Consider the following 16,934-nt stretch of genomic DNA (forward strand, 5'->3'; position numbering starts at 1 on the left):
GGACAACACATACACCCAGCCCCCGTGCCATTGGAATTAACCAATTAAGGTTAAAATGCCCGACCCGGCCGGGAATCGAACCCGGGACCCTCTGAACCGAAGGCCAGTATGCTGACCGTTCAGCCAACGAGCCCTGCAGGGTGTTGGAGGCGAACAAAGGGATGAACATAATCTGCCAGCAGGTTCCTCGTCGGTGAGGAACGTCGTCAGATGTACCAGGCGTCCCATTTCATCCCACGTGAACAGCCCCATACCACCGGCCTGAATCGTACCCTGCTGGCAAGAGAGACCCATTGCCTCGTGTGGTTGACGACGCACTCGTACCCGCCTATCATCGCATACCAACTGGTACCTGACCCATCTACCAGGTGACTCAGTCGCTGTTCCTTGTGACGCTTGCTTCTGTACCCCATGGCGAGGAGACGGTTATGGATGGTATGGATGCTCACGCAATGTTGTTGCCTAACAATGAATTACGAGTGGTCTGCTGCACCGTGGTACGTCTAGCCGCTTTTACGAATCGAGCTAACCGACGGTGACTCCTGTCATCAACGCGTAGTACACTATGACATTTGTCTCTGGTGGTGGTGTTTTGCCGGAATCCACATATTCATGGTACACTCTTGATACAGTATCTATATCCTCTGTAGAGGAAAAGTAATACGAAATAATATCACGTTCAGAACGACCCCACTTTAGGACTGATGTACTGTTAGAGTCAACATTGAAACATTTCAACCAGAATTAAGGATAAATGATGAATTCGTAATAAAGCATTGATATAATCTATTTTAAACCAATGACACAAACAGAAAACATGACATGGTAATGGTGTATGTTGGATCAGCTGCCATATTGCTGGATGTAAATCTTGATAGGTATGGCTATCTTGTGACGTGGCATGGGAATGTTGTGTGTTGGATCAGCTACCATACATTTTGGACGTACATCTGGATAGGTGGGAGTATACCCACTCTTGTCGGGTGCGTAGCATTGCGTGGAAGCGAAAATTGGAAAATAATTGGAGTAGAAAGAGAGAGAGAGAGAGAGAGAGAGAGAGAGAGAGAGAGAGAGAGAGAGAGAGAGGTACATTTTTGAAATGTGATGTTGCAGAAGAATGTTCAAGGTGAGATGACTGATCAGATCACAAGTTAAGAGAACTGAACCAAGTTAGTGTGAGAAGAATGATTTGGTGAATTTTGACTATGACTTTGTTGTGATCGGAAACATAAGTGGTAGCTGTCTGCCATTTCACCAAGTACCAAGCACTACAGTTAGAAATGAAGGAGAAACAACGTAAAAAAAAAATGGAGAGAAATTTTGAACCGGAGCCTGACCATCGTTTTGTGATGGGAAGAGCAGAGCAGATACGATAGTAAGAGATGCAGTTCTAGTAGAAATTTTTGGATAAGTGAGGCTATTTTTGGCTCGTTGGATGACCAACGAAGTAGACGAATGCAAGAAATGAAGATGCTAGAAGGAAGCACTAAAGAACAACGTAGATATAAAGAACAGCCAAATATAAATGATAAAGAGAAGTAGGGATGTGTTGAAAATAGGTTGGATGAAGGAAACAGAGGTGCTACAGGCATGAAAATAAACGACCGAAGAAGTGTGAAATAGAAAAATACTCTGATGGGAAAAGAGGATAAGGCAGTTGGTAGGACATTTAGATAACAGCATCAAGAAAAATAAGTAATATGAATGTAGCCTGCTAGAAAGAAAATGTTGATTGTTGTGGAAGACCTCATTTTGAGGTTAAAATTTGAAAAAGACATTGCGAGACATAAAGGATTGCAAAGCAATTGCATTTGGTATGCAAGATACATGAAGCACATGAACGGGACTCTGCTCTTAAAAGAAATGCCATTCATATGCACAAGAAGGCAAACGCTGATAAGGGGAAAACTACAACGTAATTAATTTAATGTATCATGCTTGTAAAATTTAAAATAGATTATTTTCACCGAGCTCGATAGCTGCAGTCGCTTAAGTGCGGCCAGTATCCAGTAATCGGGAGATAGTGGGTTCGAGCCCCACTGTCGGCAGCCCTGAAGATGGTTTTCCGTGGTTTCCCATTTTCACACCAGGCAAATGCTGGGGCTGTACCTTAATCAAGGCCACGGCTGCTTCCTTCCACTTCCTAGGCCTTTCCTATCCCATCGTCGGCATATGACATATCTGTGTCGGTGCGACGTAAAACAACTAGCAAAAAAAATTATTATTTTCAGAAGAATGGAAAGAGAATGGACGCCAAAATGGGGGATCAGAAAGACAGGAAGTAATACTATTCTATAACTGATAGTAGGAGAATGAGTAACGAACAGCATGCTTGTGTATTTTCCGTTTGTAGATCAGGACAAAGCACTTCAAATAGTTGTTCCGGCGAAGTTATTTGAGATTCCAAAATAAAAATAAGCAGGTTTATATGCAATAGGGCCTATGTACAAAAACATGTCATTGCAGTGGTAAGAATGTAGGGATACGAAAAAGAACGAATCGTCTAGGAAGAATAGGGTACAGCTTGTTAACGAGCATACAGAACAGACATCACAATAACACAGGATAGGCTATCGAGAAGGTGCTACACACATAAGTATATGGGTATCATGATGGGAGTCCCTAGCCTCGAACTGTAGGGTCAGCAACATGAAAATGACTTCTAGCTGAACATCTCGTTTTATCCACTATTATAACAACCTAAGCGATCAATGATCAGCTTTGTCACCACTTCCAGCTATCCATTATTACTGTGCAAAGAGGATCACTTGAGTACTGTGTCTGGTATAGACTCTTGTTCTCTACAATAATTTGGAAACTACACGAGATGTTGCAAATAAATTCAGTCATCCTTTCATACAGATGTCTGCCTATAGTGCGTGGTATTGTCTTTCGATTATTGTTACTGAATGATGTTACCAGGATAGTAGAATAATGAATGATAACGGAAGTAAAGAAGATATTTAAGGAAAACCTTCCGTAAGAAAATAACCTTGTTCACTTCAGACAAAGATATGCATTTCAGAAGATTCTCGTGGGGTGCGCAGGATTACTTGGAAGCGAAAATTGGAAAGTAATTGGAGTAGAAAGAGATATATATATATATACATACACTTTTGAAATGTGATGTTACAGAAGAACGCTGAATGCGAGATGATGGATCAGATCATCACAAGTTAAGAGAAATGAACCAAGTTGGTGAAAGAAGAATAATTTGGTGAATTTCGACCATAAGAAGATAGAGATGGATATGATCTTGAGGAACATGGGACAAGTTCCATTAGTTTTGGAGGGAAGCGGAAGGGGATATGAATGGGAGGGACAGTTCAAGACAATAATATGACAGATTAGGCAGGACGTAGTAGTTATGTAGTAGAGAAGAGGTGATAGGATGGCGTGTGGCATCCGGGGAGGCCTGCTGCAGATCTTTCTGTTTGAATCCCTTGGTGACCTGCGTGTCTTGGTGTGATGATGTTTATGATCGTGAGCTAGGGAGAGGGCGAAACTCGGTATCGGCACATAACATACTTCTGTCGAATAACAGCAAGGGGGTTGCTCAACGTCCTGCCTACGTCCCCATCCGACGGACGAATCACCATCAACAGCGTCACTCCACATGAACAATGCGAAGAGGTCTGGAATAGAATCCAGGCTTATGTCACTCAATATAATGATTAGAAATCTACGCTGCCGACCAACGAGACTCGAACCAGCTAAACACGATGTCCGATCACGCAGAATTGACTTCGTCTTCTGATATGGGCTAGAACGAATGTGTTACTGTCTTATCCTTGGCTTTGACAATGTGAAAGTGACTGAGGTATGAGCGATGCTAGTAATGTCGTTCCTTATGCAGCCAGTTTCCGCTATGATTGGTGTAAGAATGTTGGTTATAGGGTCTGTGAGGAAAGCAACGTGAAACTACCTCACTCCTCATTTACTTAGTACGCCTCTTCAGCGATGCCTAGGCCTTCTGTGTCAGCTGATGGCGGAGCTATTGAGAATCCAACCAGTCTTAGGGCTGAGGACTGAACATACACACAGTTCACCGCGATTTGCTTCTTCGGAATACATTATAATAGGGTTTTTAAATATACAATGATAGCATTACATAAATTTATCTTGAAATATTTAGACGGATCCTAAGGGTCATGTCGTACTTCTGACTTCTAGACATTTCATAATTATGCAGTATCTACAACCATTGGTACAAAAATCATCCCAAGCCTAAAACTGAAACGAATCAGTGTAAAAAGAATTCTTCATGAGGATAAGAGGTTAAGATGGAAACATCGAGATAGTTAAAAATGGTGATTTGGTGGTGGTGGTGGTGGTGGTGGTGATTATTGTTTAAAAGTGAAGTAAAGGCAACTCTAATCAGAAGTGATGAAAAAAGCGGGCGGAAGGTATTGGTGAAACTAAAAGGCAGGGCACAAAGGGTGTAAAAATTAAAGAATATCGTCGGGGACGGAAGAGAGCAAGAATTCACCAAGGGAGTTCGGATAGGAATTATGAAAGTGAGTAGTCTGATAAATGGAGACAATTTCGGACTTAGAAAGAGTCCCTGTGGTTGCCAGTTAATTCTCCCAAGTTGGGAGTCCCTGGGATTTCCAACCCTTTTAGACACTTTTTACGACAAACTGAGGATACCATGGATTTATTAAATGCTCTTATTCGTGTGGGAAAAATGGTGATCTGATATTATTATTATTATTATTATTATTATTATTATTATTATTATTATTATTATTATTATTATTATTATTATTATTATTTGCTAGGGGCTTTACGTCGCACCGACACAGATAGGTCTTATGGCGACGATGGGATAGGCAAGGCCTAGGAGTTGGACGGAAGCGACCGTGGCCTTAATTAAGGTACAGCCCCAGCATTTGCCTGGTGTGAAAATGGGAAACCACGGAAAACCATCTTCAGGGCTGCCGATAGCGGGATTCGAACCTACTATCTCCCGGATGCAAGCTCACAGCCGCGCGCCTCTACGCGCACGGCCAACTCGTCCGGTATTATTATTATTATTATTATTATTATTATTATTATTATTATTATTATTCATTTCTTGATGGATACAGTACTTTTGCATCCATCTCTTGACACAGGCCAGAGTAAAGTGTAGCTTCCAGCGAAGTCCCAGTCAACATCCATGGCTGTGACAATATGGAAGTTGCTGGAGTATGGGTAGTGCTGAGTAATGACATTCAGAGCATGACTAGTGCATCTGAGTGTTATGAAAGGTGCTGCCCATAGGGTCAGTCGTGCTGCAATAGTACTTTCTGACCCAGTGAGGAGACCAATGGCAAACTACCTCACTCCTCATCTTGCCTAGTACGCCTCATTTTGGTGCTGCCATTGGTTTTTGGGGTTTCCTTATAACCGCATAACCTTTGGTGGTGCTATTTGAGGATCCAACCAGCCTCTGGGCTGATGACCTAACAGACAGACATATTATTATTATTATTATTATTATTATTATTAATACGGGATTCTGATATAGTGGTAGGCTGTCTGCCTCTTAAGTCGGAAGCCCCGGATTCGATTCCCGGCCAGGTCAGGGATTTTTCCTGGACTTGAGGGCTAGTTCGAGGTCCACTCAACCTACATGATTACAATTGAGGAACTTTCTGACGGTAAGATAGCGGCCCCAGTCCAGAAAGCCAAGAGTAACGGTCGAGAGGATTTGTTACTGGCCACCCGTCACTTCATCATCTGCAGATCTTCGGCCTGAGCAATGGTCGCTTGGCAGGTGAAAAGCTTTTCGGGGCCGGTAGTGCGAGAAGAAGAAGAATAAGAAGAATAAGAAGAATATACAGACCTGTTCTCCAGTTGCTGCTTTTACTGTTGACTTCAGATCGACCAACTCGAGGGAAAGGGAAGAGACCAGCTTCTCTTTTGATCTTCACTGTTTCGCCTAAAAGCAAAGAAACCTTTTACAATATTGTCATTTAGTATAATCAGTCTTTTACAATTGTTTTCAGCTCTTCACCAGAGGCAGAAATATTAGATGACATATATGAGAGATAAATTTCCTTATTTTAATGTTTCAGAAAAAAAAAAAACACAACCATCCACAACGCATGCACTGTACTGGAATCTCCTGGTATGTACGATGGCTATAAACAAGGTAATGGCAACGTAGTCCAGACACTCGCAGGAGATCGGACATGCGCAAATAGGATATGGGAACGGTCAGGTGGCGCTGTTGTCAATGTGTAGTGCGCATTCGACAGACATCCGGGTTGGGAGTGTTGTTGCTGTGTGGCATTGAAGTGAAGAGTGTCGATTTCCCCGCTCTAAAGTATGTTTTCAAAAGGTGGATTAAAATCGAGATTGCCCGTGGCAAAAATTTTTCAAGATGTCTGTGACGAGAATGCATTGCTGAATATGGGTCAAGGCGTTTCGTGCGGGTCGAAATGAGTCGGGTACACATATAACCCCATCTAGAGAGAAATACGTGGGAGTAAGACACGCGTAGCAACCCTAGGGGTGGAGTGGGGAGGCAGTGGCATGCAAAAATAACCGAAAACGATCTATATTAGTGGTGAATCCATGATTTTGGTCACTTGAATGAATATTGACACTCTGAATACATTTCAAGTGCAAGTTCAGCCACCATCGCCATAAGGGTTGGTAAAGGTAAGGGTGTATTCTGCCCGAAGGCAGGTCCGAACCTCCGCAGAGGTGTGCCTGAGCCGGAGTTTACGTACGGTAGGTGGCGAGTTCCTTTCCGTTTCTCCATTCCCTTACCCGCCATACAAACAGCGCGTGGCAACCCATCCAAATCTTGACCACGCCAGATATTGCTTAACTTCGGAGATCTCGCGGGATCCGGTGTTTCAACACTACTACGGTCGTTGGCATAGGGGTTGAGAAAGGGTGAAAAAGTAAATTCCAAAATGGCCGTGATTATGGATATATACTGCATGTGTGTATGTTCAGCATAGCTCTCAACCAAACTTCGTACACATATGACTTACTGTTTTATGTAGAGAAAAATGCTGTGGAGTAAGACACCCCTACAGTTGGAGGATGGGGGGGGGGGGGAAGTGACATGTAAATAAAATCGAAAATGACGAATATTAGTGATGAATGCATACTTTTTGGATCACCGAGATGAATTGTGAAACTGTAGATGCTATTTAAGTCCAAGTTCAGTCTCCATTGGCATAAGGGGAGGAGATAAAAGGGGTGAAAAAATTCCAAAAGGATCTAGATTGGTGTTTCACAGTTTTCGGATTCGCTAGGATGATTGGTGACAGTCTCAATGACAGTTAGAATCCTGTACATCATGTCCATAGGGTGACGCGTAAATACATACAACTATCAGTTATTTTTATTAATTTGAAGGAACCAACTACTTCCCACACAAAATGGGCTGCACCAATGACAAAGCTTCACGTGAAACTAAATAATCTTGTTGTGCATTTGGCAGGCATCCAGATGGGAGTGTTGTTGCTGTGTGTCGTTGAAGAGTGTCGATTTCACCGCTCTAAAGCATGTTTCCAAAAGGAAAAAAAAAAAAAAAAAAAAAATTAAATGGCGTATGGCTTTTAGTGCCGGGATGTGTCCGAGGACTTCGGTTCACCAGGTGCAGGTCTTTTGATTTGACTCCCGTAGGTGACCTGCGCGTCGTGATGATGAGGAAATCAATAGCCACAAAACTACAAAATGGGTCGTAAAATATCAATCAACGTCACAATAAAGACACCCATAAAAGTTCACTCGATACAAAATTAAGAGGTAATACAAGTTCTAAAAGTAGTCATTCAAAAAGTAACCGGGCAGTGCATGGAGCAATTTCATGTCAAGAAACGTTATCTGACCTAACGAATGCTGCGAAAAAGCACGGGTTCTCTAGTCAATACATTAAAAAATGTGTACTAAAAATAGCTTTGTCTGGTCCGTCCGTCCGTCCTACTGGACCTATTTGCTTCATTTTTGACTTTTCTCCGGAATTGTCTGCAGGTGAATCATCGGGCATTGATAGGTCTGGAAAGGGGCCCATAGACGTGCAATATTATTGCGCAATATCGGGGTTTGTGCAATAAAATTGATAGTGTGTATTTAATATTGAAGGGTTGTGCAATATATTGTACGAAATCAAGAAAGTTTGAAATATATTGCGCAAATCGCAAAATACTGTGCTGTGTGTTGGCAATATTGTGCAATATCCCGTCCTCCCGCCAGTTGGTATCAACAAGCGTTGGAGAAGGTATCGTGATGGCAGGCAAAAAGGAGGAGAAAAAGTTTATTTTGGAGTTTATCGAAGTGTACCATGGCCTTCCGGCTCTGTGGGACGTTAAGAGCAAAGCGAGGAGTTCATCATACAATTCACCATTCATGCGCAGAAAGTTTCGAAAATCATTTGGTTCCCATTTTCTCAGTTCATTGAGTAAATTTTCATGAGTGTACTTTTCTCTGTCTAGAAACCACTGTTACCGGGCGAGTTGGCCGTGCGTGTAGAGGCGCGCGGCTGTGAGCTTGCATCCGGGAGATAGTAGGTTCGAATCCCACTATCGGCAGCCCTGAAAATGGTTTTCCGTGGTTTCCCATTTTCACACCAGGCAAATGCTGGGGCTGTACCTTAATTAAGGCCACGGCCGCTTCCTTCCAACTCCTAGGCCTTTCCTATCCCATCGTCGCCATAAGACCTATCTGTGTCGGCGCGACGTAAAGCCCCTAGCAAAAAAAAAAAAAAGAAAAAAAACCCCACTGTTTGGCCCTTGTGCTTCTTTTCCGTTTCTGCTTCTTTTTGGCACTTACGCCCACGGCGATCAAAACCCAGCAAAGATCAGTGTCACTCAATATAATTACCAAATAAAATACCGGCATGGACTGACTATATATTGCAACGCATATTATACGTCTATGACCGCTTTGCACAATATATTGCACAACTATCAATATTATCTCCACACGATTATATTTATTGCACAAACGCGATTTTTGTGCAATAATATTGTACGTCTATAATTTGCTAACAATATATTGTACAATCCATTTTGCGCAATAATATTGCACGTCTATGGGTCCCTTAAGTCCAGTCAGCATTGAGTAATCCTAAAATCAAACCGCCAGATGACACTACAATAATATCAAGCGAAAGCTCATCTTAGTCCGCAATACATTCTGTACTTAGCAAGGAGCAATAGGTCTATATTTACGTAAAAATATTGGCGATGCGCGCCTGTTGCCATTTCCTGATGGATGCAATACTTTTGCATCTGTCTCCTGGCACAGGCCAGAGCAAAATGTAGCTTACACCGAAGTCCCAGTCTCATCCATGGCTGTGACAATATGGAAGCTGCTGGAGTAGGGGTAGTGCTGAGTAGTGACATTCAGAGCACGACCAGTGCGTCTGATTGTTAGGAAAGAAATTCCTCATACGTCAGTCGTGCTGCAATAGCACTTTCTGGCGCAGTGAGGAAAGCAATGGCAAATTACCTCATCTTATCCAGAACGCCTCATTTTGGTGCCGCCATCGGTTATTGCGGTTTCCCTGTAACCGTATAATATTTCGTAGTGCTGTTTGAGTATCATTTTTTTTTGTTGCTATTTTGCTTTACGTCGCACCGACACGGATAGGTAACACCTATTAAGAATAATTGCCTTTGCTGGCAAGATGTAGTATTCACAGTGCACTATGTCTTCTGGTATGGGCTAGAATAAATTTGTTACTTTCATTAACCTGTCTCAGTCTCATCCTTGGCTTTGACAATATGAAAGTGACTGAGGTGTAAGTGATGCTAGTAACACCTTTCTTATGCAGCCAGTCCCTCTAATGAATGGTGTAAAAATGTCGCTCATAGGATCGGTTGGTGCATCCATTTCAGTGGGCTTGGCAGACTGATGTGTAATAGCAACTTCTGGCTCAGTGAGGAAGGCAACGGGAATCTACCTCACTCCTCATTACCCTGGTACGTCTCTTCAGTGACGTCTAGGCCATCTACGACAGCTGATGGCAGAGCTGTTGAGGGTCAAACCAGCCTTCTGGCTGAATACCCAACATGCATATTATGAATAAGCAACAATAACAAAGAACAAAAAAAATCATCGTACAGGCCATGAAGGTCCTTGGAGGGGTGGATGTTAAAGGCTTCCACAATCTGAAACCTCGGCACTGGATGGGGTAGAATGGTTAGTTCGACGCCCGGCCGCCTTTGTCCCCAGGAATTAACCTGGTACTTATTTTTGGTGTAGGCTGAGTGAACCTCATGACATATGCATCTGGTCAATCTGTGTCAGGATATATCGACATAATTAAATAATGGGGAACAAATGGACGTTGTTTTCACAGATTTTGAAAAGGCATTCGACAGCGTCGATCATAGTATCTGTATTATTAAATAAACTGAGTAGATTTGGATTCTTGTGAGATATGCTCAAATTTTTTAGTACTTATTTATCTAATAGGAAACCATTTGTTCAGTACCTTGGAAATTTCTCTATGGAATACAATGTCAAGTCGGGAATCGTTCCGAGTTCGAACATGGGGCCAATTATGTTCGTGATTTTCATAAATGATTTGCCTAAACATGTAAAAACTTCCAACTGTCTTCTTTACGCCGATGACTTCAAAATATTCAGATCGGTCACCTCAAAACAAGACTGCCTCTTACTACTAAAACACCTTGACGATATTATAATGTGGAGCCATATGAACAAACTAAAATTCAACGTCTCGAAATGTGTAACGATGTCATTCACCAGAAAAAGCTGGGGCCAAACGCCCCGTAGGAAATTGACCAAGTTAATGACCTTGGGGTCCGGCTTGACAAGGGTCTTACTTTCACAGCTCATGTAAACAAGGTGACAGGAGAGGCCTACCGGGCATTGGGATTTATCATACGGAACATTAAATTGTTCAGGAGGACGAATTCCATCATAGCGCTCTTTAATGACATTGTACGAACGAAACTGGAATATGCTAGCGTTGTATGGAATCCAAGATTCGATAAATATACTAAGTTAATCAAAAGAGTGCTAAAACATTTTGTAATATTCCCACATCACCAACTACATTGTTTGTACCTATTTACGGTGCCATACAAAAATTTACTAACCGGTGTCGGAATGACCAGCCTTGAAAATCAGAGAAAAATAATAATGCCAAGTACCAAGATTATTAAACAATAAAATAGATTTACTGATAGATAGATAGATATATAGATAGATAGACAGATAGATAGATTTAATGCATTTACTGTCCCTATTGAATATTCGCGTACCTCGCTTGCATTAAAGAGAACGCAGCACGTTTAGGACTGAACTAGCTCTGAAAACCGCCCACAACCATTCGCCACTCTATACGTTACGTAACGACTGTAATGAAGCTGTTAGCGTAGACAATAACTTGGACTTCGGCATGTCAATATCCAAATTCATAAAACGTTTTGCCGTTACACTGCTTCAACATTAAGATTTAACATCACGGTGAAAGCTGTCAAAAAGTTACTGTAGGTACTGAATAATCTAGTTATTAAGAAGTTTATTTACAGTTATTAAGATCTGAGACTTGTATCAATGTAATTTAATGAATAATTTAGTAATTAATAAAGCCCGGATTTTTATGCAGTAACAGGTTAGATTGCAAATTAGTTTGGTAAGTGTCGGCCACTCGCTCTTCCATAATGTAGTAAGAGTAACCTAAATCATAGGGGTTCTGATGGACCGTACCCCTAATGCTCATACAATCCCCATAGCACAATCGTTGTGAAGGTAGACTATGCATGCTACTCACTTCAATAAGTTTGCATTCTAACCTATTAATGCATAAAATTCCGGGCTCTAGTAATTAAGAATTGTGTTATTCGTTAAGATCTGAGACTTGTATGAAATGTCAATTTATAAGTACTTTTACGATTTTTAGGTTTACTGTAATTTGAGTTTACTACCCTGTTGCAAACCAGTAATGAAATAAAAGGTAAATAAATAAATGACTAATTCTCCGAAAGTGGAAATCTCGTTTCTTAAATTTTTCGACTTTCTGACGGTGAACCGAGCACGCCTTTACCGCCTCGGCCAGGTAGCCCGTAAACAACAATATCTGTACAACAGAAAGAATTATTGGCATGTACAATTTTACTTGCTTTATGATAAAGTCTAAGACTGAGAGGAATGGGTGATTTCTTTTTGCTAGTATTTTAACGTCGCAGCAGCTCAGAGACTTTTGGTGGAGATGGGATAGGACAGGGTTAAGACTGAGAAGGAAGCGGCCATGGCCTTAATTGAGATATAGATCTACAATTTGCTTGGTGTTGACATGGGAAACTACGAAAAACCGACTCCATTAATGCCGATGATGGGTTTCAAACCCATCATCTCCCGAATGCAAGCTAACAGCTGCTAGGTCCGAACCGTGAAACTAACTCACTCGGTTTCCTGATTTTAATTACACTATTCTAAGGATAAGTTATTAGCTAGCATTAGCATACTGGCACCATGACGTAGATAGGCCTATATGCATCTATCTCGTATTCGGAGGTCTGGGATTCGACTCTCCCATTTCGTCAAAGGTTTTAAAAGGACTTTATATTTTTCTATTTCTTGAACATCACACCAACCGAAATAGATTTTCGAGGACTGTCGGGGTTGGGAACGATTTCGAATGAAAGGCAACGCTTCTGGTTTTGATTAAGGGCTGGTCTAGTGTGAAAATCGGAAGCCACGGAAAACTATCTTCAGGGTTGCCGAAGATGGGACTCGAACCCATTACAAATAGCTTACAGCTAAACCTCCGTACCGTGTAGTCAACTTGCTCGCTCGAGGGGCGAATGGGATGGAGTTGACTCAGTCTGTTGAGTATAACTGAGAAGCTAACTGACATGAACGGCACCTAAACCAGAGACCTCAACATTTGCAGGCAATTTGGCTGAGCAATATCCGTACTGAGAAATGTAAGCCGCTCCAAAACATGAGTTTCTTGACTAAGATAAAATTTGAGCATGAAGTGGAGACTACGGGATTTTGTCTGTAGGTTAAAATTTCTCTTCCTTCTGAGTACCTGTAATTTTCTCTCTTGAAATATATATATATATATATATATATATATATATATATATACACACTGACTGACAGAGCAAATGCAACACCAAGAAGGAGTGGTTCGAAAGGGATGAAAGTTGGGGAAAAAACAGAGATGGCACGGACGAATAATTGATGTTTATTTTAAACCGATATGCAGGTTACACAATGCGCACGGCATCGACTCAGTAGGATGTAGGACCACCGCGAGCGGCGATGCACGCAGAAACACGTCGAGGTACAGAGTCAATAAGAGTGCGGATGGTGTCCTGAGGGATGGTTCTCCATTCTCTGTCAACCATTTGCCACAGTTGGTCGTCCGTACGAGGCTGGGGCAGAGTTTGCAAACGGCGTCCAATGAGATCCCACACGTGTTCGATTGGTGAGAGATCCGGAGAGTACGCTGGCCACGGAAGCATCTGTACACCTCGTAGAGCCTGTTGGGAGATGCGAGCAGCGTGTGGGCGGGCATTATCCTGCTGAAACAGAGCATTGGGCAGCCCCTGAAGGTACGGGAGTGCCACCGGCCGCAGCACATGCTGCACGTAGTGGTGGGCATTTAACGTGCCTTGAATACGCACTAGAGGTGACGTGGAATCATACGCAATAGCGCCCCAAACCATGATGCCGCGTTGTCTAGCGGTAGGGCGCTCCACAGTTACTGCCGGGTTTGACCTTTCTCCACGCCGACGCCACACTCGTCTGCGGTGACTATCACTAACAGAACAGAAGCGTGACTCATCGGAGAACACGACGTTCCGCATTCCCTCATCCAAGTCGCTCTAGCCCGGCACCATGCCAGGCGTGCACGTCTACGCTGTGGAGTCAATGGTAGTCTTCTGAGCGGACGTCGGGAGTGCAGGCCTCCTCCAACCAATCGACGGGAAATTGTTCTGGTCGATATTGGAACAGCCAGGGTGTCTTGCACATGCTGAAGAATGGCGGTTGACGTGGCGTGCGGGGCTGCCACCGCTTGGCGGCGGATGCGCCGATCCTCGCGTGCTGACGTCACTTGGGCTGCGCCTGGACCCCTCGCACGTGCCACATGTCCCTGCGCCAACCATCTTCGCCACAGGCGCTGCACCGTGGACACATCCCTATGGGTATCGGCTGCGATTTGACGAAGCGACCAACCTGCCCTTCTCAGCCCGATCACCATACCCCTCGTAAAGTCGTCTGTCTGCTGGAAATGCCTCCGTTGACGGCGGCCTGGCATTCTTAGCTATACACGTGTCCTGTGGCACACGACAACACGTTCTACAATGACTGTCGGCTGAGAAATCACGGTACGAAGTGGGCCATTCGCCAACGCCGTGTCCCATTTATCGTTCGCTACGTGCGCAGCACAGCGGCGCATTTCACATCATGAGCATACCTCAGTGACGTCAGTCTACCCTGCAATTGGCATAAAGTTCTGACCACTCCTTCTTGGTGTTGCATTTGCTCTGTCAGTCAGTGTATGTATATATATATTGCTAGTTGCTTTACGACGCACCGACACAGATAGGTCTTATGGCGGCGATGGGACAGGAAAGGGCCGGGAGTGGGAAGGAAGCGGCCGTGGCCTTAATTAAGGTACAGCCCCAGCATTTGCCTGGTGTGAAAATGGGAAACCACGGAAAACCATTTTCAGGGCTGCCGACAGTGGGGTTCGAACCTACTATCTCCCGAATACTAGATACTCTCTTGAAATAAAACATCTCCATTATCATCAACCATGAGATTTATCTTTGATTACATTTGGGTTAAAATGTAGACTTAGGCTATATATTATCAAATATAGAAATGACTGTTTCAGTAAGAAATTGTATTACGTAATATTCCTATTTGATTCTCAGGACTGCCGACAGTAGGGTTCGAACCCACTATCTCCCGGATGCAAGCGCACGGCCAACTCGCCGGGTAGTATCAGTTTTGTTCTACAGGAGTTCCTTAAAGCGATCTGTAATCAATTGTCAGATTTGGACCTCAAATGCCACTGACCGACAAATACTGTCAGCACCGCTGAGGTTAGTGTATCCCATTGTTCTCTTATACGAAGACGTTGTAGAGATCATGATGTCGATCAACTTTAATGGAATCATTAAACTGGGTAAAGAAATAACGGCCAATAATGTACAGAAAAACCAGATTCTTGGACTAATGGAAATATATGGTGGCATTAACGGGTACAATATATTACAGCCTTTAAAACTCTTTCATAAAATTGATTACGTTGGTCGGGAATATCGTTATCGCCTCTACGTCATCATTAATTATGATCTCTGTTGAAAATTTTTTAAAAATTGACTGCTTCGATCATTTCGTCACCTTCACTCAAATATGTTCGTAGGAGATCGATAAATATGAGTGAAACATAACTGAGTACAGAATTTATTACTATTAATATTATTATTGTTATTAGTTTCATTGGCTTCTTACCAACGCGATGGTGGTTCGGATAATGCGTAAAACTAGAAGCTTGTTTGTTTGATTGCCTCTTCAAGAATGCAGTAGATAGTGATCGTAATAATAACTGTTGTTTTAAGACGCGTATGGGAAAACCCCCAAATCACTTGACAAGCAACCCGCAAAAGCCAGCCGACACTACATGGTTCGAAATGAACAGGTACACGCGGTACACTAGAGGTGGGGACGGAGCGAGTAATACCGATGAGTAATCCGGGTGTAGCGGTAGAGCGTACCACCGATCCCCCCCGCTTACAACTGCGAGTACTCGCGGAGGACCTGAGCACAGTGTAGCGCACAACACACGTACGAAAGTACCTGTATTCAATCTATGTGTTTCGAATGTACGTATATATTTCCTACGCTTGTTATGTTTTGTAGATAATGTAAAGTCTGTTAGATTATATTTGTGGTGTTAGTGTGATATTTAAACATATTAGTACATAGTAGTTATATTTTTAGAACATTTAAAGGAATTTAAAGAAATTTTTACAGAACGTTGTTCCACAAATGCCACGAAAACCGTCGGATGCCTGGCAGTTTTTTGACATCACTGATAATAGGAAACACGCAAAATGCAAATTTTGTGGCCGCACATACGCGACGGATGGTGACACATCAAATATAATATAATATAATATAATATAATATAATATAATATAATATAATATAATATAATATAATATAATATAATATAATATAATATAATATAATATAATATAATATAATATAATAACTGTATTTATAGAAGCATTCTACTGATAGCTGTTTGGCATTGGGACGTGTAGTAGTATGTTGTCAGATATGTTTTGTAATCACATTTGCAAAGAAGGACATTCCAGTCAACGTTCATTTACGTAATTACTTTTGTCATCCTGTAGATTAAATTATGTCAGTGTTTTTCATTATATTCTGATAAGATTCTTTATATTCAGGTTATTCTTCTCATTAACAGTGTACCGTATCACATGAACTTACGAAATAATTGTTAATACATTACTTTTCTGTTAACTTCCAATCCCCTTGTATACAAACCCTTTCGGTAGGTATGCGCCATACTTTGTTTCACTATTCGAATGAGTTAACTATACGAGTTACTAACATTTATTCCACATACTACCTCCTACTCCCTAGCAGTTACGTATATAACAATTATAGTGAATATACTGTATATGCAGTTGTTACGTTGTGAGAGAAGGGTATTAATAGGGGAATGCAATACCTTCGCAGTGCCATACCTATAACGTGTTTAAACGTCCCGCGTCAGGACATTCACTCGGTACTACCGGGTGATGACGTCACAACTACTGCTCTGCTCTGCTCCGCTCCGTCCCCAGCACTACGGTACTAGTGATGGGTAGTTCGCGAACGAACTAGTTCTCGGGAACTACTTCACTCCCACGAACTGTGAAGTATTCGCTCGTATCTCGAGAACTACTTCGCGAACT

At 42.3% G+C, this 16,934-nt stretch overlaps 1 protein-coding gene across 2 annotated transcripts in view; it reads right to left on the minus strand.

Annotated features, from left to right (window-relative positions):
- Capa (Capability) overlaps positions 1 to 16,934 on the minus strand; it is a 169,375-nt gene that overhangs the window by 40,104 nt on the left and 112,337 nt on the right. For both annotated transcript variants that reach the window (XM_068226682.1, XM_067143120.2), the window contains exon 2: positions 5,831 to 5,926. In XM_068226682.1, coding sequence (XP_068082783.1) covers positions 5,831 to 5,926 — 96 coding nt within the window. The remainder of the gene's footprint in view (positions 1 to 5,830; positions 5,927 to 16,934) is intronic.

This window comes from Anabrus simplex, chromosome 3, assembly GCF_040414725.1.
Source record: "Anabrus simplex isolate iqAnaSimp1 chromosome 3, ASM4041472v1, whole genome shotgun sequence".
Taxonomy (NCBI): domain Eukaryota; kingdom Metazoa; phylum Arthropoda; class Insecta; order Orthoptera; family Tettigoniidae; genus Anabrus; species Anabrus simplex.